Source organism: Nannospalax galili, unplaced genomic scaffold, assembly GCF_000622305.1.
Source record: "Nannospalax galili isolate Female #2095 unplaced genomic scaffold, S.galili_v1.0 scaffold128, whole genome shotgun sequence".
In the NCBI taxonomy this organism is placed as follows: Eukaryota; Metazoa; Chordata; class Mammalia; order Rodentia; family Spalacidae; genus Nannospalax; species Nannospalax galili.
Window position 1 is genome coordinate 4,115,233 of NW_008360322.1, and position 27,978 is coordinate 4,143,210.

A 27,978-nucleotide genomic window follows, 5' to 3' on the forward strand; every position below is an offset into this window, starting at 1 on the left:
TTAAAGGTGTGTACCACCACACAGGGCAGACACTAACCATTCTTTTAACTCCAAGATTGCCAAATAAAAAGTGCTGTTTAAAAAAAATTAACAAATAAACGGGCTAAGTCATATGTTCATGGAGTTCTAATTGAAATGTATTGAATCATCAGCAATGTTCAGCATTTAATTTGACCCTTTTCATGTGTTGTAACTGTAATGCAACTAAACTGCTTGAAACTCTCATGCTCTGCAGCAAAGCAGTTATCATAAAAGCACTTCATGAATATTGGAAGGGTGTGGAGAGCTAAAAGGCACCATCATAAGGCATCAAAACTACAGGCGTCTGTCATAATACCATTTTAAATGAGAACCATTTAGACTCATAACTGAACAGGTTTGATGGCTTCTTACCACTTTTCCCATCCTTTACCTAAAGTTTTTCCCAGCTGTCCCAAATTTAAAATTCTATGAATTATTGTTAGTATTCCTGAAATTTTAATAAACCAACATTTAAAAACTCCTATCTAAACCGGATGTGGTGGCACACGCCTTTAATCCCAGCACTCGGGAGGCAAAGGCAGGCAAATCTCTGTGAGTTTAAGGCCAGCCTGGTCTACATAGTGAGTTCCAGGACAGCTGGGGCTACAGGGAGACCCTGTCTCAAAAAGACCAAAAAAAAAAAAAAAAACCCCAAAAACCTCCTACTTTGTGCAATCATTTTATCTGCTAGAAACATACAGAAAAAATTTAATTAATTAGTTTAAGAAAACAAAAATGTACGCTAATCTATTCCCCCTCCAGTGATACAAAGTGCGTTAATAAACCCAGACAACCGCACCACGGCCGAATGACTTCGCTGCCCGCGGATGCAGAAGTCTCTAGCTGCAGCACTCAATCATTTTTAAAACCCTAGAAATAAGATGGCCACACCCACAACTCACACTGAAGATCACCACAGACATGCACGTTTTATCTAATTTCACCAAGTTTGGCTTTGATTCAAAGGAAAATACTGTCCTGACCAAAACAGATTCTCACACCCGGTTTTATAAGTAAAAACCACACCGTAAAGCTCTACCTCCTACCTATAGGAGCATCTAAAATCATTTCCATTTTCCTTCCCTTAAATCACTATCTTGAATTTGGCATTTCGATTACAATGGACATAAAGCAATTCTTGTTTAAAAGAAAAATTAATGTCTTGTGCATGTCCATCTAGCTAAAAACATGAGAAACTCAAGTCAAGCGGCTTCCAGGGGAATCTGTGGGGAAACTTTAGGAGTCAAGCTAAACCCGACCTTTGCAGAGAAAAAGCTTCTATCCGGACTGTCGCAAGAGCCCGGCCCCGCCCAGCGAGCCCAGCACACGGAGAGGCGTCAGGGCTGGCGGCGGCGGCGGGGACTGGGATCCGAGGGACCCGAGCGCCCCTGGGGCTCCCAGACAAAGGGCGGCGCGACGCGCTGGGGCCCGCGCCCTGCCCGCAAACCCGCAAGAGTCCCCAGAGCCAACCACTTCTGCAGCCTGAACCCTAAGAGAGAGCCCGCCGGGGGTCCCAACGTGCTCAGGTGGGCAAGCCTTGGACCCGCGCCCTCCTCCCCGCCCAGGGAACTCCCCAGTCCGACCCTCGGAAGAGGCAGAAAGGGGGTGGCGAAGCGCAGCCCCAGGCGAGGGAAGCGGAGAGGAAGCGGGGTCCCAGCACACACATCTGCGCTGGGTCGGGAGAGGCGCCCCCATTGCGCGCCGACTCACCGGAGAGGCGGAGGCATCCCCCTCCATCGCAGCTCTCCGCTGGGTGTCATCAACCACAGAGTCCCACAGGCAGAGTGGCGGCCCCCGGCAGGGTCTGGTGGGCGGCTCCCTGCGCAGCCCGGAGCCTCGGGTGGGAGCCGGAGGGCGAGCTGGTCAACCGGATCCGGCTAGCGGACCGACGCGGCAAGGGAGAGGCCGGCGTGAGCCACAGCACGGGCGCCGGAGAGTCCGACTACTCCCCGCGACGGCCCGGGGACCGAAAATCTCGCCCCGCTGCGGCAGCGGCTCGCGCGGACTGCAGCGGGATCCGCCGCCGGGTGGAGACTAGGGCGGTGGCGCGGGGCGGGCCTGGGCGGGGCCGTCACCAGGCAAGTGCGCCGGCCGCACAAAGGGGGCGGGGCCTGGCCGGCTTGGGGTGGAGCTACGTAGGCAGGGGAGGAGCAGGGCTGGGTGCCGGGTTGAGTCGGTAGTCGCTCCCTGCATTCCCCCTTCCTGTCCCCCACTCCGCCCCGAGCAGTGGCTGGAAGCCTGCAGCGGCTGAGTGCGGGGGCCGACTGCGGCGCTGGGGCCGTCCAGCGTGCACCCATATGGCGGGCTGCGCCCCTGGCTCTGCGGCGCTTCGGTTCATTTCAGCTTGTGGGTGGGCTCTCGCAAAGCGGGGTGCAGCTGCACTCCCAGGCACGGAACTGAGCCGCGGGGTCCCGGGCGACTGCGCTCCTGCAAACCCCGCGGAGCCCTGCCTTTTGTGCAGAGCGAGATCCCGCCCGCGCCTGCCGCCACCCCAGCCAGGCAAGGCTTGGAGACGTTTCCCGCGTGAGTCCCTGGTCTCATCAGGTCGGCTCTTCTCTCTCCTTTCCCAGCGTGGTATCTTTTCCTGCACTCACAGTACCTAGTCACTGAGTACTCTGCATATTTGGTTTTTCCGCTCAATCCCCGCGCGGTTGCCGTCACGCAACGCTGGTTCCTGCCCAGTGTCATAGGGACAGCCCTCGGGTCAGGGATCCTAGCTCTGGGTGCCAACTACGGATTGAAGTCTAGAGAATGCGGCAAAGCCCGCCCCAACCGCCACCCCCGCTCCGTCTCCGCCCAAAGCCATCCTGAGGTTTCCTTGTGGAGGGCTGAGGACCGAGGGCTAAGAACCGTGGGCTAAGAAGAGCATCCGGGGATGCACCAGCAGCCACGCCTCACGTGCCCCCAGCCCAAGGTCTAGGCGAGTGCATTTCACCTAGGGGGCCTCAGGCGGGGTTCACCTATTTCCGGTGCACACGCAGAACAAGTTAGCCTGGCACTGTCCACCACTGGGTAAATAATTGCATTCGTAGGTATTAGATTGAAGGAATTTATGTCCTAACTCCTAGGATCACGGAGTTATAGTGAGACATCTCATTTAGTCTGCAATGCTTCCTATTTTTACTTTCCTGTTTAGAGGAGTCTGTCTCGCTGCGGCGAGTTCCTCATCTTCCCACGGTCCTGGCAATAGCGGTCATCGCTTCAACCCAGCAGCCAAATGACGGTAGCAGTGTGGAACTGAGAATAGCACGGAACTATAACCTTTAGAAGGCCCTCAGTTCACAGATGAGGGTCTGAAAGGATGCACGCCTTGACAGGAATAACTGAGCGGCAGATCGGTGACCACAGGTGCCAAAACCCGTTGGCTTCCTACACATCTGAATCACGAGGAATCACGAGGAATGTAACAGAAAATGCCTGTGCACTACACCATGTGCCTGTATAATACTTTAAAGTCCCAAACATCAAAAAGTATTGTAAGTCTATTTTTGTCTAATACCGGCCTTTGGGTTAAAGAATTTGAATTGGGAAATGGGATAGTCCTCTAATCCAAAACTTGGCAGAGAAAGAGAGATTAGGTTTCATTAACACAAACATAATCTTTATAGATAATGTTTGGGGGAAAATAAAATTTAAGGACTTCCCATTATACTAATCAAACTTTATTGATATTTTGTGTCTTACCAGCCAAGTTCAAAAGCTAGTATACACCTAAGAAAATGTGAGGAACTAGACACTTTCAAAAAAAATTTTGTGACAGTGTAGATTGGTTCAGCTTATTTGAAAAGAACTGTATCAATTCCTATTTTTTAAAACTGCAATACTTACAACTTGTGAGTGGTTCTATTTTAATACTTGTAATGTGTACAGAAAACCAGTACAAAGATCTTATTGGGCCAGGCATGGCGGGACACACCTGTAATTCCAGCAATGGAGAGGCAGAGGCAGGCAGATCTTTGTGAGTTGAGGCCAGCCTGGTCTACATAGGAACTTCCAGGCCAGCCATGGCTAGTAGTGGGACCCTATCTCAAAAATTTTTAAAAAAGACAATGGAAATTTATTTATTTAATTTATTTATTTATTTTATATGTATGAGTGTTATACCTGCATGTGTGTAAATGCACCCATGTCATTCAGTGACCAAAGAGGACAGATGAGGGTATCAGATCCCCTGGAATTGGAGTTACGGATGGTTGTTAGCTGCCATATGGGCGCTGGGATTCAACCCGGGTTTTCTTCAAGAACAGTGAAAGCTCTTTAACCACTGAGCAATTTTTCCAGCCCCTTGTTGGAGATTTCAAATAACTAAGTATCTATCTTCTATAGTGTACATCTATACTACAGAATGCTATACAGCAGTTAAATGTAATGAGAAAGACTGCCTAACTTGGAACATGGAAGAAGAGGTATAGAGATGGAATGTAAGAGTCAGAGGAGGGGGAGGAGAGCTGTGAGATGCTGTCTTCCAGACTTGACATGGCTATTGCACCCATGAACTCACTGCATCTATAATAACCTGCACAAAATCAGTCAACGTTCCTATAGGCAGCACTAACTGGAGTCAGTAGGTTATTAACAAAAAAAGAGGGGAGGGGGATGTGTTGGGTGCCTGGGGGAAATGGGAGAAGGGAATTGGGGTTTATATAATTAAATACATAATTTACATGCATGAAATTATCAAAGAATAAATAAAAGATTTCATATTTTTTTAAAAAAGGAATGCCAGCTGGGCATACTAGTGCATGCCTTAATTCCAGTGCTCAGAAGGTAGAGGCAAGCAGATTTCTGTGAGTTTGAGGCCAGCCTGGTCTACATAGCAAGTTCCAAGCCAGCCGGGGCTACAGGTAGACCCTGTCTCACAAAAATAAATGAAAAAAAAAAAGCCTAAAATACAGGGATTTTTGGGGGGTGGGGGGTATTAAATCTGCCAAGCATGATGGCATAGGATTTTATTCCCAGCAATGGGGAGACAGAGGTAGGAGGACTGTGTGTTTGAGGTCTGCCTGGATTACACAGAAAGTTCAAGTCTAACCTGGGTTATGTAACAGGACTCCATCTTTTAAAAACAATTGTATTAACCCCATATGAATTCTGTATGCTGCCACCCTGACCAAAAAAAAATAAAAAAATACAGACAGGTATATATGCATACATAAGTAAATAAAAATTAGTATTTCCCTGGTCTAAAGCACAAAAATAGGCAAGGAGAGATAATGGTATGGGTTCAGGTGTCAAGGCTTACTTTCCACTCAAATTGTATTGTTTGCATTTTTAATTTGTGGATGTTTTAATTCGAAAACATTTTTACGGAAAAAATTCTATTTGATCCAGAAACTTTTTTTTTTTTTCTTTGGTCTTTTTGAGACAGGGTCTCCCTGTAGCCCCAGCTGTCCTGGAACTCACTATGTAGATCAGGCTGGCCTTGAACTCACAGAGATCTGCCTGCCTCTGCCTCCCAGAGTGCTGGGATTAAAGGCGTGCGCCACCAAGCCTGGCTTGATCCAGAAACTTTTAAAAGGAAAAGGTATGGGGGGGGTGTATTAGTAAGATGACAGCAAATATGAAAAACTGCTGTTTAAAGCACCAGCTCCCCAGTTCCCTCAGCATCTGTATCCTCCTTGGCTGCTATGGCTCCCTCACTTCAACTTCTCACTCTCAATGCCCAGAACCCCCAGTCTCCACTTACCAAAGATACCAAGACCTCAGTTAAAACCCCTGGGTGGGTTTTTGTTTTCTCTTTGTCACCCAGGCTAACCTCAACCTCATGATCTTGCCTCAGCTTCTTGAATACTGGGAGGTGTGTCCACTGTGCCTAGCATCAGTGGGTTTGTTATTGTTCAGCTTTTATCCTCTTCCTTCCTCTCTACTCCCGATCAGTCTTCAGATCATACTTTTTTTTTTCTTCTTAGATTCTGCTCTTTTTCTTTAATATTTTATTATTTTTATTTTATGTGTATGAGTGTATTGCCTGGGTGTGTATAAGTGTATCCATGGTGTGTAATGCCCAAGAAGGGCAGAAGAAAGAGTCAGATCCCCTGGGACTAGAGTTATGGACGGTCATTAGTTGCCATGTGGGTGCTGAGAATTGAACCAGGTGGAAGAACAGCCAGTGCTCTTAACTGCTGAGCCATCTCTCCAGCCCCAGATTCTGCTCTTTTGCATTCTCATAGTTAATCCCTCTGCCTGCCCTGAGGTGATGATTCTCTATCTGCCTATCTTTCACGTGATAGGTATTGGGGGGGGGGCTCTATTTTTTTGAGACAGGGTCTCCCTGTAGCTCTAGCTGGCCTGGAACTCACTATGTAGACTAGGCTGGCCTTGAACTCACAGAACTCCGCCTGCCTCTGCCTCCGAGGTGCTTGGATTTAAGGCATGCTCAGCAGACTAACAGGTATGTAAGGGTCACTTGCTATATGTACAGCAGTGTCCTGGTTGCTCCATTTGCACAGGGGGGAGAGTAAGCTATGTGCTGCAACACAGCAGCTTGGATTGGGAAAACCTAAGGGGAGAAGAGTGGTGTGTTTATGCATCTATTTCAGTGTGTTGGAAGGCAGGGGCTGCAGGAGGGTGGTAAACTTAAAAATGGCACAAAATGAGTCTGGGAAAGTATAGAGGACTGGGAATATCTTGATTTCTATACATACTGGGAATTGTTTGTTTTTTGAGACAGTGTCTCCCTGTAGCCACAGCTGGCCTTGAACTCCCTCTGTAGACCAGGTTGGTCTCAATCTCAGATAATCCACTTGTCTCTGACTTCCAAGTGTTGGGATTAAAGGTACACTTACCATGCCCAGCCATGCTGGGGAACTTTTTGAAGGCTTTGAAGCAAAAAGTGGCATAAAATATCTGGGCTTTTAAAAACCATTAACCCATTTTGCATTGTATGTGCCATTTTTTGTGCTTGCTTCTCCCCAGTTTGGAGTATCCTCCTAAGCCTATGGTAAGTCTATGGACCTTCAACACTCAGTTTCTCTCTCTCTCCTCTCTCTCTCTCTCTCTCTCTCTCTCTCTCTCTCCGTGTGTGTGTGTGTGTGTGTGTGTGTGTGTGTGTGTGTGTGTGTGTGCGCGCGCGCGCTTCAGTGGTGGAGATTAAACCCAGGGCCTCATGCAGAATAGGCAAATACTATGTCAGAGTTACATCTCCAGCCCACGTATTTGTCCTCCTGGGGTGTGAGCAGTCTTGAATTTACCTGTGTCATGAAGTCCAAAATGTTAACAACCTATTAGCCTCTGGTATATACACTACTCACTAAGGTTATCTGGTCTCTGCCTTTGTTGACTCCTGCCCACTAGAAAGAGATTAAACTGATTGGGTGGGGTCCTAGTGACCAAGCACATTTTTTCAGTCGGTGCCCTAAAGAGCCAGCCTGGTCTAAAGTCGACAGGCAGAGTAGTATTCTTCTGGTATATCCTAAAAAGGGAAAGGAAAGTGATATGACCACAGACCCCTACACCATGCCCACTGTTGGGAACCCCAAGAGTCATTCCACAACCCTGAAACAAAATCCAGACAGCTCCTGAACCTAAGGGAAATAAAGAAGAGAGAAACGACATAAACCATGGGGTTTTACAGTAGATTGACACACTGCTGTCCATATTGCTGGGTATCAGGAAGTTCAAGGTGAAAAGCAGTGAACGGCATTGTTCACCAGTTACTGACCCAAGCCTCTAGCAACTAGGCCTCCCAGGCTGTATGAACAGAGTCAGGAGAGAGACATCCAGAGAGCAGAAGCTGGGGTTTCCACTGCCTGGCCAGGTCCTGCTCATCTCTCAAGCTGCAGTTTCAGACCCTCCTTCCATAGTCTAGTTTCCACTGACCATCTTGCCTGACTCTGATCCCTTTAGTGTGTAAGAGTTGTGTTGCTCAGTTTAACTCAGTTACATACTCTCATTTCTACAGTAATGCCTGATGCTTTTGTAAGCCTTATTCTGAAACTATTTATTCGTTGTTTTAGTTTTTTGTTTTTTGTCATTTTGGTTGTGAGCCTGAGCCTTTCATGGCTGTGCCAGCTGTCCAGCCCTAGGTTTTTGTTTTTTGAGACAGGGTCTCCATGTAGCCACAGCTGTCCTAGAACTCACTATATAGACCAGGTTGGCCTTGATCTCACAGAGATTCACTTGCCTCTGCCTCCCAAGTGCTGAGGTTAAAGGGGTGTGCCACCATGCCCAGCTTCAAAACTAATTTTTTTAAACAAAAAAATTCCAGGTGTGATGGTGCACACCTTTATGGCCAGCTGGGGCTACAGGGAGACCTGTCTCAATATAAAAAAATAATGAACAACAACAAAAAACTATTTAAACTTTCATGTACTTAAGATAAAATCCTGTAGGTACTTAACTCAGTAGCACCAATAATTGGATACTGGGAAGATGGGAGAAATGCACTGGCTCTGGCAGACTCCCCATTAATGGTAGGAGTACACTGTCTACATGGCCAGTGGGCAAAGCCCTCTTGGTCAAGTTGAGGTGAACAACATTGATAATACACATTATCTACAAGTTTCCTTTTACCACATCTTATTTTCTTCATATGATTGCTAACATTAGCAAATAAAAACAGCACACTTAAATAAATTTGAATGTTAGAGACACAATGAAATTTTAGTATATGTCTCAAATATCATGCATACTTATTCTTAAAAATTGTTTTTATATGAAGTTCATATTCTGTATCCTGAATTTGGTGTATGAATGTGCATGTGTGTGGGTATGGGTGTGTACAGGTGTATACGTGAAGTACAGAGGACAACACTGGGTATCATTCCTCAGGTAACATCTTTTTTAAATTAAAAAAAATTTCTACATGTGTGTGTGTGTATATGTGAGTGTCATAGTGCACATGTGGAAGATGGAGGACAATTTGTGGGAGTCAGTTCTCTCTTTCCTACCATGTGGGGTCTGTGGATGAAACTCAGGTCATTAGTCTTGGAGACAAGAGCCTTTACCTGATAAGCTATCTCCCAGCCTGTTTGTTTTATTGAGACAGGGTCTCACTATATAGTCCTGGCTGCCTGCAACCTACTATGCAGACCAAGCTGGCCTGCAACACACAAAGATCTGCCTGCCTCTGCCACCCAAGTGCTGGGATTAAAGGCATGTGCCTTTTAAAAAGTATCTTGGCCCTTTTTAAAGAAAATTTATTTCTTTAAAATACTTAGATTTTTAATCATTTTATGTGTATGGGTGTATTGTCTGCATGTATTTAAGTGTACCCATGTCATACAATGCCGGAGGAGGATAGAAGAGGCTGTCAGATCCCCAGGAACTGGAGTTACAGACAGTTGTTGACTGCCATGTGGGTGCTGGGAATTGAACCTGGGTCCTCTGCAAGAGCAGCCAGTGCTCTTAACCACTGGACCACCTCTCCAGCCCCTTGCTTCTTTAATTTTAAGAACAGGTCTCTGGGTTGCCTAGAACTCTCCTAGTAAGCTAGTGAGTCACAGGGATCCACCTGTCTCAACTCCCCAGTGCTGGGATTACAAGTGCTTGTTACCAGGCCCAGCTTTTTTTTTTTTTTTTTTTTTTTTTTTTTTTTCTAGGGATCTAATGCAGGGCCTTGCAAGCACCTTACAGACTGAAGCTATCTCTGCAGTCCCTATATCATGCATTTTATCTAAGCATCTTTACTCTACTTGTTAATGATCACACAGTTGAGATATAAAGTATCTCAAGACCTAACCCTGTTGTCAGGATAGCTGGTTTATTTACTGAAGGTTTATTATGTATCAGGAACACTATCAGGAAGGTTGTATAAAATATTCCTTTAATAGTGCTGGAGAGATGGCTCAACTGTTAAGAGCACTGGATGCTCTTACAGAGGACCTGAGTTCAGTTCCAGCACCCACATGGTAGCTAACAGCTGTCCTTAAGTCCAGTTCCAGGGGATCCAACAGCCTCTTCTGGCCTCCACCAGCACTGCATGCACATGGTGCACTTATATACACACAGGCAAAAATACATAAAATATTTTTAGAATACCCCTTTAATCTTTGCAGTAATCCTATGAAGTAAGTATAATTCTCTATAGAGGAGATATAAACAATCTCCATTGCTCCCTACCTCTACCCTGAGATTAAATAATATGCTCACAATTGCCTAGCTAAATATCAATCAGCCAGGATGCAAACCTGGATGTCAACCCACCATCCCTACTGCTCTATATGCTCTACATGCTCTATATTTAACTGTCCACAGTTAATTATAGAGCATGTCATCAAAAATTTCATAAAACTGCCCAACCTGCCCTTTTAGATGAATTTTAAGAAATGCTTTCTTCACATTATCTTTAGAACAATGTAATGAAGAAAATTAGGATACTTGTGCTATTAGTTATTTTCAAATGCTATTGCAAATCTGTCTTCATCCCTTTTTACCATAGCACATACATTTGACTCAATCCCAACATATTCAAAATATTTGAAAGACTACTTTGCAGTGAACCGAACCTTAACAGTATCACCCCAGTTTACATCTCAGTTGTGTGAACAACTAACTGTTAGCTGCCTGAAGCACAACCTCCAGTGGGATTTTTGTTTTGGTCCCAGGAGATATTTAACAACTTTACATTGGTCTAGGTTTGTGGATTCCCTAAGCCTAATTTGTTTGTCATTTAAGAGTATTCTTGTTTCAGAGTTAATTTTATATTTATAAAAAGTCTTGAGTGTTTTTGTGCCTCACAGACATTCAGAAGTAAAATGGTGATTCACCAAGTCATGGTATCATTGTGTGTTTATCAAAAGTAAATGTACCCTCTCCAAATTGACTTTTTATGTTGCTGAGCCATCACACTGCTAGGATGTTCTGGAGCAGCACCTATTAAACAAGAAGCACTGTCTGCATACTTATACATAAACATTGGACACATGAAGAAATATACTAAAATGATTCTACTCCATGCGGTACCTTCATTCTGTGACTCCAGAGTGCATGACAGTCTGAAGGGAAGATGTGTACAAAGATGATGAACAATTAATGAGGTAAATCTTTCAAGAAACCAAAAGCATTTGGAAACACTACCCTGAGTAACTCTAGATATTGACCACAGATTTGAAAAGCTCCCTTTTAGTTCAAAGAGATATGTTGCAAAAGCAACAAAAAGCTTTCAGAAGTGGCAAAAGTTTCACTGACAGTGAAATACTAGAGAAAACATTTACATTGATTTTTTGAAGCTCTTGAGAATTAGCCTTAGTATTAGCAACTATGTGCTGACAGAGTATTGTTTGATGAGCAGGAAGATCACAATGCTGGAAATCGCTGTATACTTTGAATATTGAAGGAAGCATCACAAGAGAGAATAACAAGCTGCTTGTTTGGCATATAGGTTTTAGGTTACCCTAAGATTAAAGGCTCACTCACCCCCGCCGGCAGAGAATACTCAATAAGCTAATTTAATTTAATTTGAAATAGGTACATAGCCTGCTGCTGTTGGAGAGTGACTTGGAAGTAGGAATAAACTACTGTTTCTTCTGTGAAACCTCAAAAGTTTGAGTATTTTTGCAACAAGCATGTATTCTCCTGTATTTTGTAAGATTTTAAAACCATGTATTTTGTTCTATTTTATTTTTGTGGTGCTGGGAATTGAATCTGTGGCCTAGTGCCTGCCAGTCAAGCTTCCCAGACCAAATGCCACATATTTATCTTTTTTTTTTTTAATCTTATAAGTACCTTGCCTGAGTCTAAGTGCACAACATGCATGCAATGTCCACAGGAACCAGAAGAGGGCGTCGGAGTTCCTGGAACTGAGTTTCAAACAGTTAGTCACTGTGTGGGTACTGAGAACAAAACCCATGTTCTCTGCAAGAGTAGCCAGTGCTCTTAACTACTGAGCCATCTCTCCAACTCCCACCGCTGTGTATTTTAAATTAACTTTTTTGTTATAGTAGTGCTGGGGGTCAAACCCAGGGCCTTGTGTATGCTAGGCAAGCATTCCAGCACTAAGTGACAACCTTAGTATTTAAATTAAGTCACGTACAGAGTTTAAGAAGCCCTATAAGTATGAATCAGCATCTGGAAGGAAAGTGAAGAAAATCAGGATGATGAACAATGCACTAAGCCCAACTTTGAGAGAGGAGAAGGCTGGCCAACCGCATGCCTCTGCTCTGCTTTTACTCTCATAATTAGACCACTTTCACATTATTCCTGAAACTGCAAACCTGAGCTGTGAAGTGAAATGTAGATCCTCAGAGGAAAATAAAGCAAGTCAGTCTTAAAGATCTGCTGTTTCATGGCTAATATTAAGTACTTAAGGCCTACATAACCTCACACAGCAGAAGTTCTAAGTGGGTTATGGAAATTAAGGGAGTAAAGAATATGCTTGAGTTTAAATAAATGGTTAGCTACTACTGATACCCCCCCCAAAAAAAGAGAAGAATTATCTGCTTCTCTTTGAAAAGTCTAGATTCCAATATCAGAGATTTCCAAGGGACTTGGCCTCTGGCTGTGGAAGTCAGGGAAGGATGCTCCAGCACAGCAAGACCACTGCTGGAGATGGAAGCCTGACTAGTCAGGAGGGAGAGGCAGAGAAATCCAGTGCAGGATGCCAAGAAGTGAATTTGTTTTGGATTTCTAAAGAAGTCGGAACACAAGTCTAAACTTACCTATCAATCATCCTAGTCCCCATCCCATCAAGAGTGGCCCATTCATTTTGAGATCCACAAAAAGAATCTCCTCACTCTACCCCCAGCTTCTAAATAGAGGCCCCTTTTCAAGTGTTGTCCCTACCTTCCAGAGTCCTGCCTCTGGCCCTGGGCCCTTCTCCTCGGGAGCCAGCTTTGCTTTACGACTTCTCTGGAGGGTCCATTGGGAGGATGGAGTGGGGTGCCCTTCACGCTCTAGGTCCAGAAGGGGTAACCGAGGGGGCTGTTTGGGACCATGAAGAGCTTGAATGCACTGGCCAAGGTGACCTCATGCATGCTTGGCGACCCCTTGACAGGATAGAGTCCCAGGAAAGAAGGTAGAATTAGGGTCCACCATTTTTACTTTTGACCCAGAGTGTAAATGCTAGGGGCAGCCCAAGTCACAGCCCTCACCTTCGAAATGTTCATGACTATTGTATTTCAGATAGAATGTATTCAGTGGTTGCAGAGCCCAAGAGGGGTGGTCGGCCAGAGGTTATAGGCTGGGAGTCCCAGCAGTGTCTCTGGCCTGATGCCAAAATGCTCGGTGCCGCGTGAGGGCTTCACGTGTTGAACTCAGGGGTTGTGGGATCGAAGTTCGAGGGGCTCACATCCGGACTGCAGAATCTTTTCTGATACCAGGAGAGTCATGTTCTTCTTACTCCAAGCCCGAGGTGCAGAGACTCTGTTAAGCACCTTTTCTCCCAACCGCGTCCTGAAGGACCGCACTCAGTGTTTCCGGACACTTCCAGCCTCTAAACACCACTTAGGAGCCTCTCTGGGCAGTTACTCAGAAGCACCTGGAGCCACCCCGCCCACTTGCCGAGGCGCTCCCAGCCTGCATCCCGCAGGGATAGAACAAGTGCAAGGCTGACATCTGGCTGCTCCAGCATCCCACCCTTCCTTCCAAAAGAAGGTTGTTCCGCCCGTTTCCAGCCCCGGACAGTGGCTAAAGAAATCTGGGAGGACTGAAAACACCCAGCGGAGCGCTAGGGATGCTGCCCTGTCCATCCCACACACCCCACACAGGCTGAGTGCAGACCTGGAGCGCCACTCGTGGCCTGAGCTGGCGAGTGGGACCCTCCCTCTGCGCCCCGCGGCTGTCAGCCGCTTCAAGTCACCGCTCTCGTCAGCCGCGAGCGCATGGGGTCTCCCCGCAGGCCACACCGGGGTCAGGGTCCCCAGCCTCTCCCGCTGGGCTCCCACCTCTCTGCCTCCATCTGGCTCAGATGCGCCCCAGAGTACCCCCTTGCTCCGCCATAAAGAACAGGCTGCTACGGTGCATTGTGCGCGGCTGAGACGCTGGGCTGGGAGCCCAGAGTCCGGGTTCCAGACCTCGGTCCCCGGCGGGAACCCCCAGATGCCTCAGCCACCCGCAGGTAGGCAATGCCCGGGGGCTGCCGGGGACGCAGCCCCGCAGCGGTGGCGCTTACCTTGCCTTTGGCTAGCAATTCCATGATGTAGCCAAATTCGCTTATCTCCCCCGACTCTGACATGGTCAAGACCCTTCACCAACTCCAGAGGACTGAGATAGGCTCATCGAATTTGTTCTTGCCTCCCTCCTTTCTCTCTGTTCACTTTGAGTTTTGCCTAGCCCCGTACGCGGTTAATGAGGAAGAGTGAAGGAGCGGGAGGAAAAGCCCAGCGGGGGCCTGAAGGGGATGCAGGCCATGGAGGACCCCGGGCAGAAGCATCCAGCCTCTTCCCGCCCGGGTGCGGCCGGCTGACCAGCCCGATCTAACAGAACAAATAAGGGCGGCGACAGCGTGCGGTCCTCCTGGGCGGCGCCAGGCACCCAGGCCACGCCTCCTCGGGGGTCGCGGCCGGCGCCTCCCGCCGTCCCCGCTCCGAGACAAACAAGCGCTCACACAAAGCGGGTGGGCTCCTGGCGGGCGAGGACCCAGCCCCGACCTTCACCGGCTGCCCATCGATCCATTATCTGATGCCTGGAAGACTGGCGGTCCCAGGCTGTCAGCCCGAGGACGAAAAAACAATCCCCACCTCTCAGTCTGGAGGTGTGAGGGCAGAGAAAAATGAATGCAGAGGAGGCACAACAAAGGGCTTGGCTTCCAGCACCAGGGGGAAGAAGTGAAGGCCCGGGAAATGGCAACCCCATCTCAAGTCAGTCTTCCTGAAATCCAATAGGTAACAAAGACCAAAGCCAGGGCTTCTGAGATGAGAACAGTCACAGTGATTGTGTTGTAAACACTCGAAGTGTGTAAGGTCGATAGCATCTCCATATCCTCTTGATGCTCAACTTTCCCGTCAATGACAAAAAAAGATGCATTCGCGCCAGCAAGGTTCCTGGACTGTCCCCTCTAGTTACAACACACTAATGTGTAAGGTCGATAGCATCTCCATATCCTCTTGATGCGCATTCGCGCCAGCAAGGTTCCTGGACTGTCCCCTCTAGTTACAACACACTCTTTGCTAATTGCTCCTTAGTTAAACGGCGTGGCTTCTCATATTTTATCCTTCCATTTTTCATAGCTGCTTCTCTAAGAAGTTGTAGCTGGAGTGGCCTCTGAGGCCAACCTACTAATCTTTGTTTTCCAGTCTCTTTTACTCTGCCCAGGGCAGTCTCTAAGTTTTCTTGAAAAAGGAGAAGGGGAAGAAAGGTAATGGGACTTGGCTTGAATTTTAATTTTTCAAAAAATTGACAGCGATAATTAGACTGGACATGAGCAAGATTTACTTGAGTGAAACCACTTTTCCTAAGCAGGTTGGCAGTGTTTGGCTGCTCTGGGCACCAGAAGGCAGGATGTTGTGTGGAAATTACCTATTTTGCCAGCACTGAGGTTCCCAGTCTCAGGAGACCATAGGAGTTTTTCTTCTTTCTGGTCATTTTTGTCATTTCTCCTCTATGGGACAGAAATCCACAAGTATACACAGCTTTCCCTCCTCCCTGTTCTCTGTCACCTCTCCTTGCAGCTCTCCTAATTGCCAAGTAACTGTTCTACCAGAGTCTGCTACTTCTTCATAGAGAATTATTCCCCTATGAAATAATAACCTCTTAGAACCAACAGCAAAAGTAATGTGCTGGATGTTCCCAGACCGGGCTCTGTGGGAGGTGAAAGAGGATGGGAGTGCTTTTGGATAGAGTTTGGAAGCTTTGCTTCTCGGCTCTCTAGGACCTGTGCGTGCTCTTTGCTTCCACAAAGGAGTAGAACTCAAAGAAAGCTTGTGACATCTAGGAATGGAGTCCTTTCCAATATTAGCAACACCTGATGGATTATCAGAAAGGGATGTGGCTCTAGAAGTAACAGTTTTTTATAGAACGGATTTTGGCATATGTAAACCACTGTGTTACATGTGAACAGCTAGTACAAACAGGATAGAGGAAGAGATTAGAGGCCACACAAGCCAAATGTGTCTCCTTCAAAAGCTTCCCCACAGTCCTATCTAGTGTCTCAGCTGGCATCTCCTTTGTGAGAGATGGGCCCTGTGTCTACCTCTAGCTACAAAGAAGGCTGGAAAGGTAATTATTTTACTCTGGGAGTTTTGCCATTCTAAACAAAATCAAGGGTTTGCCAGGAGACAGACACTGGGTAGGAAGCTGTGTTTCTACTACCCTTGGGTGAAATCCATTCAACTTCCTGAGTTTCAGTTTTCAGAACAACTGGTTCTGCTAAATGGTCTCTAACTCCTTCCTGTGCTTAATGCCAAGATCTCACTCTGAGGATCCCTTTGCCATATGGCCACAATGGCTGCCCATCTCTTCTCTGAAGAAGTCACTGTTACAAGGGTTGTCCACCTGTTCACTTGCTCCAGGAACCAAAGGAAGGAAGCCCTATCACTTCCCTGGATTCCTACAGAAAGCCAAGAAAAGAGGGGAGAGGGAATAAAGGCTTTAGAATCATGTCAGTGCCCAGGAGTTAGAATGTGGGTTTGGTTTGAAGCATTTATCTAATGGTTGCTGGCATTTATTTCTCATCGTCTGTATGATGAAAACTATAAAGCATTAAAGACCCTTTAAAAATGGCAGGCAAACAAAATGAAGACCATGTTAGAATTCCTGAGACCCTCTGCATGAACCTCAAAGACACATGGTGCGCAGTCAATAGGCACCAAGTAAAAGTTTTGCTTTTTTTTTTTTCTACTAAAAGCAAAAGCAAATTAAAACCACAGAGATTAATAGCAAACTTTATTCTCAGAAGTTAATTCATATTTCTGAAAAATTATGAAACTGACATAACAGATGGAAGTCTCAGAAACTTCCCTACCAAAGAAGGTACCGACAGAGGGATCCTGTGCTGTGCAAAAGAGGACCAGCAATGATAAAGGGCCTCTTGCTCTGGAAAATCTATTTCCAGCAAATGAAGAAATTCTTTGGTAGAGCTGCTCTTGCGCACACCAGTTATGGAACAGTTATAACTTAAAGAGACCCACAACTTGACTACATTTCTATCCATTCTTCTTCTGATGTTAACCAAAACAACTGATAATAGTTTTAACAAATAATGCTAACAAAATCCACAATACAAGCTTTTTAAAGATGACAGACACCAAAATAATTGTATTTGTGGAGGTTTGCAAGTAAAAAAATTCTGTGATGGATAGTGCTTAGCTTTTTGAAGAAACTGAAAAAAAGAACCTAAAAAAGTTATCTTTTTTCTTAACAACAGTATCAAGGAAAAATTTATACAACATAGAGTCCTCCAATTCTAAGTTTACACTTTGTGAATTTTTCATTTTTTGGTGGTGGTTGATTTATTTTTAGACTGGGTCTGGCCAGGTTGCTTTCAAAGTCTCCTTCCCTCCACTTCCTAGATGCTGATGTTACAGGTGTGTTACCACACACTTGGATTACTAGTTTTGTGTCTTTAATTAAATCATAGAGTTATGTAACCATCCCATAATCTGGTTTTAACATACTGAGCAATTTCTCCATGTGTTGAGATTTTCTTTACTTTCTCAAAGCAATGCCTCATAGCTGTTAACCCACATTTTGCACTTCTTTTATTTGGGCATTGCTAAGTATTTTACTCTTTTCCATATTGCTGGAATTGACATTGATTTCTTGGTTTCTTATTATGAATATATTCTAGTATACATACACACAAATGATTTTTATAGTAAAGTTAGATCTGGCAGTGATAAAATATTCATTTAATTCTGCTAGAATGTGCTTGTAGATTTTTATAACATCTATAATTCAGAAAAGTTCATTTTTCCTTTTTACTTGTGCTGGATAGCTTTAGTTGTCAACTTGATACACCTTGGTTGAGGGAGCCTCAATTGGTGAATTGTTTCCATTGGATTGGCCTGTGGCCTTGTCTGTGGGGCATCTTCTTGATTATTGAGTGATGTAGGAGGGCCCAGCCCACTGTCAGTGGCACAACCCCTGGTCAGGTGGGCCTATGTTGTATAAGAAAGCAGGTTGAGCATGGGCCAGGGGAGCAAGCCAGTAAGCAGTGATCTTCCATGGCCTGTGCTCCAGCTCTTGCCTCCAGGTTCTTGCCCTGGGTTCCTACCTTGGGCTCCCTCAGTGATGAACTGTGCCCCAGGAGATGTAAGCCAAATAAACCCTTTCCTCCCTAAGTTGGTACTGGTCTGAGTATTTTGTCACAGCAATGGGGAAACAAACTAAAACACTACCCATGCCTTTAATTTACTTTTCTTGCCTAATTACCTTGGTTAGAATCAGCAGTGAAATACTGAATGAATGTGGCAAAGGTAAATATCCTTTCTTTACTCCCAGAGTTGAGTAAAAATGTTCATTCTTTCATTTTTACATATTGATTACATAAACTACATTCCATAAAACTTTATATGCTGGATTTTTGTTTTCAGTTAGAAATAATTTTGCATGACCTGTTTACAAATGAGATGTTGAATTTTTCAAATTACCCTAAATATTTTATATTTCTCATATTTTACAATTTTTTTTGGTCTTTTTGAGATAGGGTCTCCCTGTAGTCTCAGCTGGCCTGGATTCACTATGGAGACAAGGCTGGCCTTGAACTCACAGAGATCCACCTGCCTCTGCCTTCCAAGTGCTAGGATTAAAGGCATGCACCACCATGCCCGGCATACAATTCTTTTTGAACAAAGGCTGCTCTTTGAATAATTTCTATGTTTTATAATATGGAGACTTTTTACGGTCCAGCATGAAAGTCAGTAATTTTCTTTTGTAAAGGGTAAAACATTATTTTAGACTTGTAGCCAAACCGTTTGTGTCATTGCTCATCTCTGATCTTATAGGTTGAACACAACCATGAGACAACAGGTAAATAAATTAATATGATCTGTTCCAACAACATACAAAAATAGTCATGATGGTTAACCTTAATTTCAACTTGATTGGATTTAGAATCACCTACAAGACAAACTTACAAATGTGTCTGTGAGGATATTTCCAGTGAGGTTTAAGCAGGGAAGATACCCCCTAAATGTAGGAGGTGTCATTCTGTTGGCCAGGGTCCTGAACTGAATGCAAAGGAAAAGGTGAACCTAGCTCTGGCATTCATCTCTCTATTTCCTGACCATAGATGCAACATGACCAGCTACTTCATGCTCCTGCTGCCATGCCTTCCCCACCATGATCGACTCCTTCTCCACCATGATGGACTATATCTCATCAAACAGAGAGCCCAAATAAACCCTTCCTTATGTTGTTTTTTGATCAGGAATTTTGTCATAACACCAAGAAAAGTAACTAATATAGAGAAAGATTACTGAGAGTCGGTTTGGTGTTATGATAAACCTGACCCACTTTCTGGTTCCTAGGCTTTTAGAACTGGTTTTCAGGAGGGTTGTAATAGAGTTTGGAGCTGCAGGCTAGAGAAGTCCTGGAATGCTGTAAGCAGAGCTTAATGGGCTATTCAGGTGGAAGTCTGGAAGACCAGAATCCAGATAGAAATGTGGAGTGGACACTGGAAACCTGAATCATGAGGTCTCAGAGGGATACAAGGGCTCTACTGGGAAGTGGGTTAAAGGTTGTTCATATTATATTCTGGCAAAGAATCTGGATATATTCTGCCCATGTCCTCACATTTTAAATGAGGGTGAGTTCAAAAGTAATTACACTTGTTGGTGAGGGAAATTTCATGATGGCTTAACATCCAGACTGTGGTGTGGTTACTGCTCATTGCTCTTGGCTCTACTGTGAGAGAGAAGAAAGCTGTGAATGTGTACAGCTAAGTGAGGAAGATTGAGAAAGGGTTTAAAGATGCAGATGAGGCAGATGCAGAGAAAGCAGCTATAGTTGTTAAAGATACTAATTCCATTAAAGAGAAACTCATGTTCTTCTCTGGGACAGTAGGAAAGATGCCCTGAGGACAAGAACACTCATCAAAGGTTCCAACTTTTGAAAATATGAATCCAAATGACAGGAGAGAGTCTGAATTGAAAATGCTACTGAGGAGTTCTCTAAGTACAGCTTCCTAAGGAAGTGTCTTCCTAGGTTCAGCCACCAGGCCATACGGAAATCACTACAGCTGTGATAGAAAGTTATCAGACTACATCTCACACTAGCAGCAGAACTTGACAGCATCATCCATATGGAGCTGGTTTTGAAGGCATGGGACAGATGCAAGAGTGAGGGGTTCAAAGAGGCTTGCACCAAGGTTCTAGGAACTGGCTGAGGGCAGACAACACAGGGCAGCATCAGATTGACAGGCAACTGTTTGAAGCTTGAAGGTGATCCCAGAATGTTGGAGATGCCAAGACTATGGGACATTCACTGAGGAATGTTTTGGGCATAGAGTGCAGTCAGCCACAAAGAAAAACTATATATGCTTCAGATCACAGAACTGAAGTGGTAGGGTTACCTAAGACTGTTGGAGCCCAGAGATAGAACAGAGATGGAGTTACAAGATTTGATGTTTTCCTGCTGGGTTTCTGTCTTGCATTGGTCTAGTCATTCTTTGTTATGCCTTCATTCCTCGATTCATTTTGGAATGGGAATGTTTATTCTGTGCCACTACCTATAGAAAGTATATTTCTTGTTGTTTTTTTTTTTTTTATTTTTACAGAGGCTCACATGTAAGAGATTGCCTCAGAAGAGGCTTTGCACTTTTGAACAATGTTAGAACTGTTAAGATTTGGGGAATTCTTAGAGATGAACTAAATACATTTTGCATTATGATACAGCCATGAGCCTTTGAGGATCAGGGGTGAAATATGATGATTTAAAAGTGATGTGTCTCAGAAACCCACAACTTGCTGATTTTAGAGAATAAGAGACTTCAGAGTGTGTGTCCCTGAATAGGATTCTTATATTAAATGTCACCCACCCAGGGCTCAGGGACCATTGTGGATGGGGTGTGTGGGGGGGAGCGGAAAGATTGTAAGAGCCAGGGGTGGTGCATGACCACAAGGAAACAGTTTTCCAGGCTTATGGGAACTTGCTCATACGAACCTACAGCAATGGTTTCAGCATGCACAAGACCCATGCAAATTAAGCAAAAACCCAGCATTGTATAAAATGCACAAAAATTCAATAGAAATACACACACACACATACACACATATGTATATGTGATATGTTTGGGTCTCATGTTGATAAGAACTGTAATATTCATTTTCATTGCAACCTGACTTGGTTTAGAATTACCTAGGAAACATAGTACTAAGTGTGTCTATACCAGTATTTCCAGAGACGTTTAACTGAACAGGAATGTGGTGTGAATGTGGGTGGCCCTATCCTATGAGCTGGAGTCCATTCTGAATAAGAAGGAGAAAGTGAGCTGAGCACCACCCTTCATCTGTTTCTGCTTCTTAACTGCAGACACAATGTGACCAGCCACTTCATGTTCCTGCTACAATGTTCCCCATCATGTTGGACTATACCTCCATCAAATCATGAACTAAAACAACTACTTTTTTCCTTAAGTTGCTTTTGTCAAGCATTTTGTCACAACAATGAAAAAAAACACTACAGTTGTAACTGTGTAAGCTCATGAAAAGACATTCAATATCTGTAGCCATTAAGGTGCTGCAAAGCAAAATAATACAAGACTCCACTCTGTACCTCCTAAGGTGGCTGTCATTGAAAACGGAGAAGGGTAAATGTTGGGGACCATGGGTCGCATTCAGAGTCCTTGTTCGTGGCTGGTTCGTGGCTGATAGAAATGTGAAATGATGTAGCAATTGTGACAAGTAATTTAATGAGACCTCAAAAAGTTAAGCACAGAGTTACTGATTCCACAATTCCACTTCCAGGTATGCATGTGTGTGGTTTTGGGTTTGTGTAAAAGAGGACTCAGATTCTTGGGCACCAGTATTCACTAGTACATTTTTCACAATAGCCAAAAGGTGTAAACAACCCAAAAGCAGGTGAGTAAACAAAATGTGGTATATATATATATATGTTTGAATGAGAATGTCCCCCATGGACTCCAAGTATTTGGACTTTTAAATTTTATTTATTATTTTTTATTTTATGTGTATGAGTGTATTGCCTGCTTCTGGGTAAGTGCACCTGTGTCATGCAAAGCCCACAGAGGTCAGAAAAGGGTGTCAGATCCCCTGGAATTAGAGTTACATACTATTGCTAGCTGCAATGTAGGTATTGGGAATGGAACCTGGGTCCTCTGCAAGAGCAGCTAGTGCTCTTAACTGCTGAAGCATCTCTCCAGCCCTGTGTTTGGACATTTTGTCCCTAGTTGGTGGCATTGTTTTGGGAGGTCGTAGAAAGTGTGGCCTCGCTGAAGGAAGCACATCATTGGGGGTGGTCTTAGAGAGTTCTTAAGCCTTGCTAGATTTACAGTAGCTAGCTGCTTCCCATGCCTGCTTCAAGATGTGAGCGCTTAGCTTTCTACTCCTGCTCTGGCCACTTTACCATGCCTCCCAGCCATGGCGGACTCTTAATCCCTCTGGAACCTGGAATTGTAAACTCAGACTCTTCTTCCTATAAGTTCCCTGGGTCATGGTGTTTAACAAGCAACAGAAAAGTAACTAATACAACATATAATGAAATTGTATATACACATAATGAAATATTCAGCTATAAAACACAATGAAGTTCTAATACATGCTATAATATGGATGGAGGCTGAAACTGGAACATTTTTTTAACATTACAAGTAATGTTTCTGTTAAATTATTTTTTAAAAAAATCTTAAATTTTTTAAAATTATTTTTATTTTATGTGTATGAGTGTATTGCCTGCATGTAGGTAAGTGCACCTGTGTTGATGGACAGTTGTTAGCTGCTATGTGGGTGTTGGGATTCGAACCCAGGTCTTCTGCAAGAACAACCAGTGTTCTTAACTGCTGAGCCATCTCTCCAGCCCCTCCGTTACATTCTTTAATAGACCTTGTTGATGCAAAATAGTTCTAGCTTCAGAGAGTAAGAGATAGTTTATGTTGAACCAAAGATGAGTGACCATGGCCTAAGAACACAGATTGAGGTTGCCTCAAAAAACATGTTCCTCTGTGGAAGTAGTTTACATGAGCTTTTTCTAGTTACAGAAGGAAAGAAATTCATAAATCAATGTATATACCAAATAGATAGGGACTATAGGAAAGCAGGTAACAACAGAGTGACAAAAACTGTTTCAGGTTTTAGATCTTAACTGATGATATTCTTAGCTTTTGGTTGGTGGAAGTTAGTTTTCAGCTTATAATACATTTCAAAGGTTTTACCTAATAGTCAAAAGGATATTAAGTCAAACATAAGGGTGGGAATAAAAATTACCTGAGTTAATTAGGCTCTGGATCAGCAGCATTCTAACTCTCCACAATTGGTATTGAAAAGAATTGCTGTGTCATTTAACATTATAATCCATGCTGCCAAATTGCCTTTCAAAATAGTTGTTTCAGTCTTCAAAACTTAAAGTTCTAAAGGTTCTTATACTCTTACAAGAACCCAGATCATCAATTACTTGATTTCTTATGCCTTCAGTCACATGTTCCACTGTGGAAGAGATTACACGAAGTTTTGTAGTCACAGAACAAAAGACAACCATAAATCAAACATTGACCAAATACGCAGCTGGAGACATCGGGTAGGAGGGTTACAGCAGAGCAGGGACTTGTCTTCTGTAGGTTTGGATGCTGTTTTGCAACACTCTTAGCTTTAATATTGGTAGAACTAGTGGTCTGCTAAAAATTTAAAAAAGAATCCAAAAGTTTCATCTAGTAGTCACAAAGATATTAGGTCAGTTACAGAGGTTGGTAGTAAATGACAATTAGGCTAAAGATGGCCCAAGATAATTTTGGCTCTTGAGCTGTTAAATTTCATCTCTGTGTTCAGAAATTTCAGTCAGTCTGAAAGGTCTTCAGCACAGATGTACATGTACCTAACACTTTCTTCAACACTGCAGTTTTTAAATTTAATTACACAAAATGCTTACGATTTGGAAGAAAAGCAGAGCATTAGCCAAATACATTTGTTACAGTATGCCTGTCTTAAGTAGCTTTCCAACAATCATTTAACACATATTCTTTGAATTTCTTTTCAATCAAACCAAGTTGATCACCTACCAAAATTCACTCATCTAGCCTAAGCTAAAAATTAAAAAAGGTGCCCTAAGCACCTCCCAGCAAATGGACTGCAGGCAACCACAGCAGCACTAACAACAGTCTTCTCATATCCCTTTTCGATTGAGATGAAAAGGACATTGCATCTTTGACAGTTCCTTTTCTTCTTCTTTTATCATGTACATACTTTGGTCCAAAGATGGTAGCAAATGTGTTGAGATTGTTTGTGTAAGGACAAGGGATACATCCTAGGAGTTTCCCCAATGCATGCCCATATCTGAAATTCATCCTCAGCTCTGAGGAAGGAAAAGCTATTCCTCTCCCAAGTAAGCCTTTGCCTAAAAGAAAGCTAGTCTAATCTGTCATGGGAGGCAGTGACTTTCTACGACATGCTTCTGAGTATATAGCCTCAACTGCCTGGACCCCAATATTCATTTGTTAAATTGTCCACTAAACACGAACAACTACCCACCATGTGCTAGGCAGTTTTCTGGCACTGGAGATTCAAAAAAGAATAAGATAAACAAAGTTCTCAAAATACAAATGCCCTTTTGATACCATGTTTATGTTTTTGAAAGCTTCGGTTTTGTATTGAGCTTTTTGATGCTGAGGTAATGTGATCTTGGCAGGTAGGGCAAAACCTTTTTCTCCTTCAGGCTACAGGGTGAAATGATACACCATGTCTTTCCTGGGAGATGAGATATGCAGAGATCATAGTTTGTCATTAGATATGGCAGGACTATATTGGATAACCAGGTGTCTATGAACTACGGCCTGACTAGCTCCCCATTCTCTCCCCCTCATTGGGGCATGATTCTTTGGGTGATGACATCTTCTGTAGGTATCAGGAAGGTAGGACTAAGAGAAAACAGCCTCAGATCGATACAGTATCAGCAGCATCATAAATAATTTACCAACATGCTCCACTTTTAGTTTCTTTGATCTGCTTCTCTCATCAAGCCTGGTTGTGTTACTGCCATGAAAGTTTACTTCTCTTAAGGCTAAATAACCTTCCAGCAGTACCTCAGTCATCTTCCTGGGACAAAGGTGCACTTTGTCTTACATACCTGCTATGTAGCCACGATTATGTGTTTCGTTGGTTTGATCATTCTGAAGTATCTTGGCATTGTTGTTTTGAAAGTGCTAAGCCAAAGATGGAGGATGTTACTTTCTGGCTCTGGGAATAAATGAGTGGTTTGACCAGCCTTCTTCCCCTGTTCTTTAATTACTTTAGAAGATTGCTTGTTTTGTGGATGTTGGCTAAGAGATATTAGAGGAAGGAAGAGGGTTAATCCATGGGATTTCAAATTTAGATTTATACTGCTTTTAGTGGGCAGCGAGTGAGCAAATGGGTTATATTAGGAAGTATCAGTTAGTGAAAGATTGGTTACTGTCTGATTATTGAATATGGGGAAATGATAAAGCACGGTTATTATTGTATTTTGCCACCAAGACATACTTTTAAGATTTCCTTTTTGTTGTGCCAGGAACCCCTAATGAAGGACACAGGTCCTTTTGATATTAAGTGGAAATTAAGAATAACACCAAGATGGTCTGCTCATTAGTTAAACAGTATTTGGTAGGGCTTAAGCACCATTGTTTCATTACAGAAGAGGGAAATATCTGGAAAGAAATTCACAAAGTGCTAAGAAAGGGCTTCTATATGCACCGCACTATAAAAATAACACTGACTTTGAAGAGCAGGAAGGACAAGCTTTTGCTCAGACACATTCTCATCTGTTCCTGAGCTATAAACTAGTCAGTCACAACAAGGTGAACGGCTATGGCGTGGGCATATGTGTGTGTGTGTGCGTGTGCTTGGGGGGGGAGCACACACCGCCACAGCAGAGTGTGAAGGACAGAGCACAGCTTGCACAGTTTTCTCTTTCCACCATGTGGGCTCCTGGAGTCAAACTCAGGTGGTTGGCCTTGGCCCCAAGGACCTTAAGCTGTGAGCCACTTCCCCAGCCTGATTATTTTAAATCATTTTTTTGTGATAATATTAAAGGCACGAAAGGAAAAAGATTGAGAATCGTATTTGTTAATGTGTTTTCTGCCTTTTAAAGAATTACATTTACCTCCCCACCCCTGACACAGACCCCCTCCCTCTGGGTCTTGCTGACTTTTAGGCCTTTCTTTTTATTAACTCCACTTTACCTGACTATACTGTGTCCTACAGACTCAAGCCATTTAGGTGACCTGTATAACCAGAGCCGCAGCATCTGCACAGCCCTCCAGTAGGGCTGCTGCAGGCCAGGAGCTCTGAGCTCCTCCCCCAACTACCTTGGGCTGTGCCCTCTGCAAATGAGTAATGACTCATTCATTTGCTTGGCCTGCCTGATGTCAGAAGATAACCAGAATTACCAAGACACTGAAAATAATTCACAACACAATAGCCACAGCCCTTCAGGCTTGGTGTCTGAAGTTATAGCCCTTCTTGTACTGAAATATATGAAGTTTTGAATTCTATCAGGGGGAAACATTTTATTACATTTTCCATTGTAGAATATTCTATGATTTTCTTCCTAATGCTTTTCTGGAACACAATAGCAATATTTATAAATATTTCCTTAGAGAAGTAATATGGCTGCATTAATATAAATGAGAAGGTTATTTGCTGCAAATATATCTATTTGAGAGTTGCATCAGCCTGTTTGGGGAGAGCTTTGTGTTTCAAAAATTTCTCAGTATGTTGTTTACTCTTAAAAAGGAAAATTATTAATATTTATTTTATAGTATGCAAAAATCCATAAAATCAATTGTGTTTTTCTCTGTGTAATACACATTTAGTTGAAATATTCATATTTCATATATTCTAAAGGAGTTTTAAGTTTCTTTTTTCAATGTCCCTTTATGACAAATTTGGTTTACCTGTATGAAAAGAAATACATGTTTAACCACAGAGGTACTCAGCAAGTCACAAACTTTTAGACATTTGTTATACATTACTCCGTTGTTTTCCTAATAATGAATAAAAATTACTCTTAAATATAATGTACTCAGTACCTATTAAGTTCCAAGCAAGTATTTATTCAATGAATAAATGAATGAATGAATTTTTACATTCATTTGACCTACTTTAAAACTAAGGTCAAAAGAAAAGTTTTGGCCATAATTGAGCATACACAGTTAAAAACTGTCTACCGTCAGGTGTGGAGGCACACACCTTCAATCCCAGCACTTGGGATGCAGAGACAGGTGGAACTCTGTGAGGTGTAGGACAGCCTGATTTACACAGGGAGTTCCAGACCAGTCAGAGTTACATAGTGAGACCCTGTCTCCTCCACACACACAGAAATCTAAATACCAAATTCAAATACTCTCTTCCTTAAAAGATAAAGGGCTTAATACAGGACATTTCCTCCTTGAAAGGTAAATCTAAAGTAATACCTTGGAAAGAAAATTTTCAGATTAAAATTTTAGAGTATAAGTGAGGAAAATTTCCACTTTTCAATTTATAATGTGAGTTTAAAGTAACTCCTTAAATACTATGAAGTTAAAGAATTTCCTTACCTATAAATAAATTGTGAATAAGCAAACCTGGCTACCTTAGTACAGTTCTAATTTTTGAATTGCTTACCCCACCTTATTTGTATTTTCCAGATGAGTACTGCAGGTGAGAAATGAAAATAGTAATGCGGCTTTCCCATCAAGCACAACCAACAGCACAGGTATCATCACCTGCCACCAACAGCACAGTTATAGCCTGTGCAATTAATTGTCTGGTATGGTGCACGTCCCCTTTGTCACAAAACCTTGAGAAATGTGACCAACCAAAACCAAAAATCAACAGCCATTTTGTTGCTTTCTCTGCAGAAGGACTGTCCATGTGATGCCAAGAGAAGTCAGTTGTTAGGTGGGACTTCTAGAATGGCCCCTTGGCCGTTGTTCCTTTCCTTCAGACTGAAGCACAGTGC

The 27,978-nt window shown here is 43.5% G+C and overlaps 1 protein-coding gene and 1 long non-coding RNA gene across 2 annotated transcripts in view; one reads left to right on the plus strand and one right to left on the minus strand.

Moving 5' to 3' along the window:
• The window catches only part of Trim36 (tripartite motif containing 36), a 39,103-nt gene extending 37,057 nt beyond the window's left edge, over nucleotides 1-2,046 (minus strand). The window contains exon 1 of the mRNA XM_008825256.3: nucleotides 1,732-2,046. Within this exon, the coding sequence (XP_008823478.1) occupies nucleotides 1,732-1,758 (27 nt within the window). The 5' untranslated portion in view covers nucleotides 1,759-2,046. The remainder of the gene's footprint in view (nucleotides 1-1,731) is intronic.
• Nucleotides 1,399-27,978, plus strand: LOC115068796. The gene is made up of 3 exons (XR_003848139.1): nucleotides 1,399-1,547; nucleotides 27,665-27,732; nucleotides 27,878-27,978. It is a non-coding gene; the product is annotated as an uncharacterized LOC115068796 (long non-coding RNA).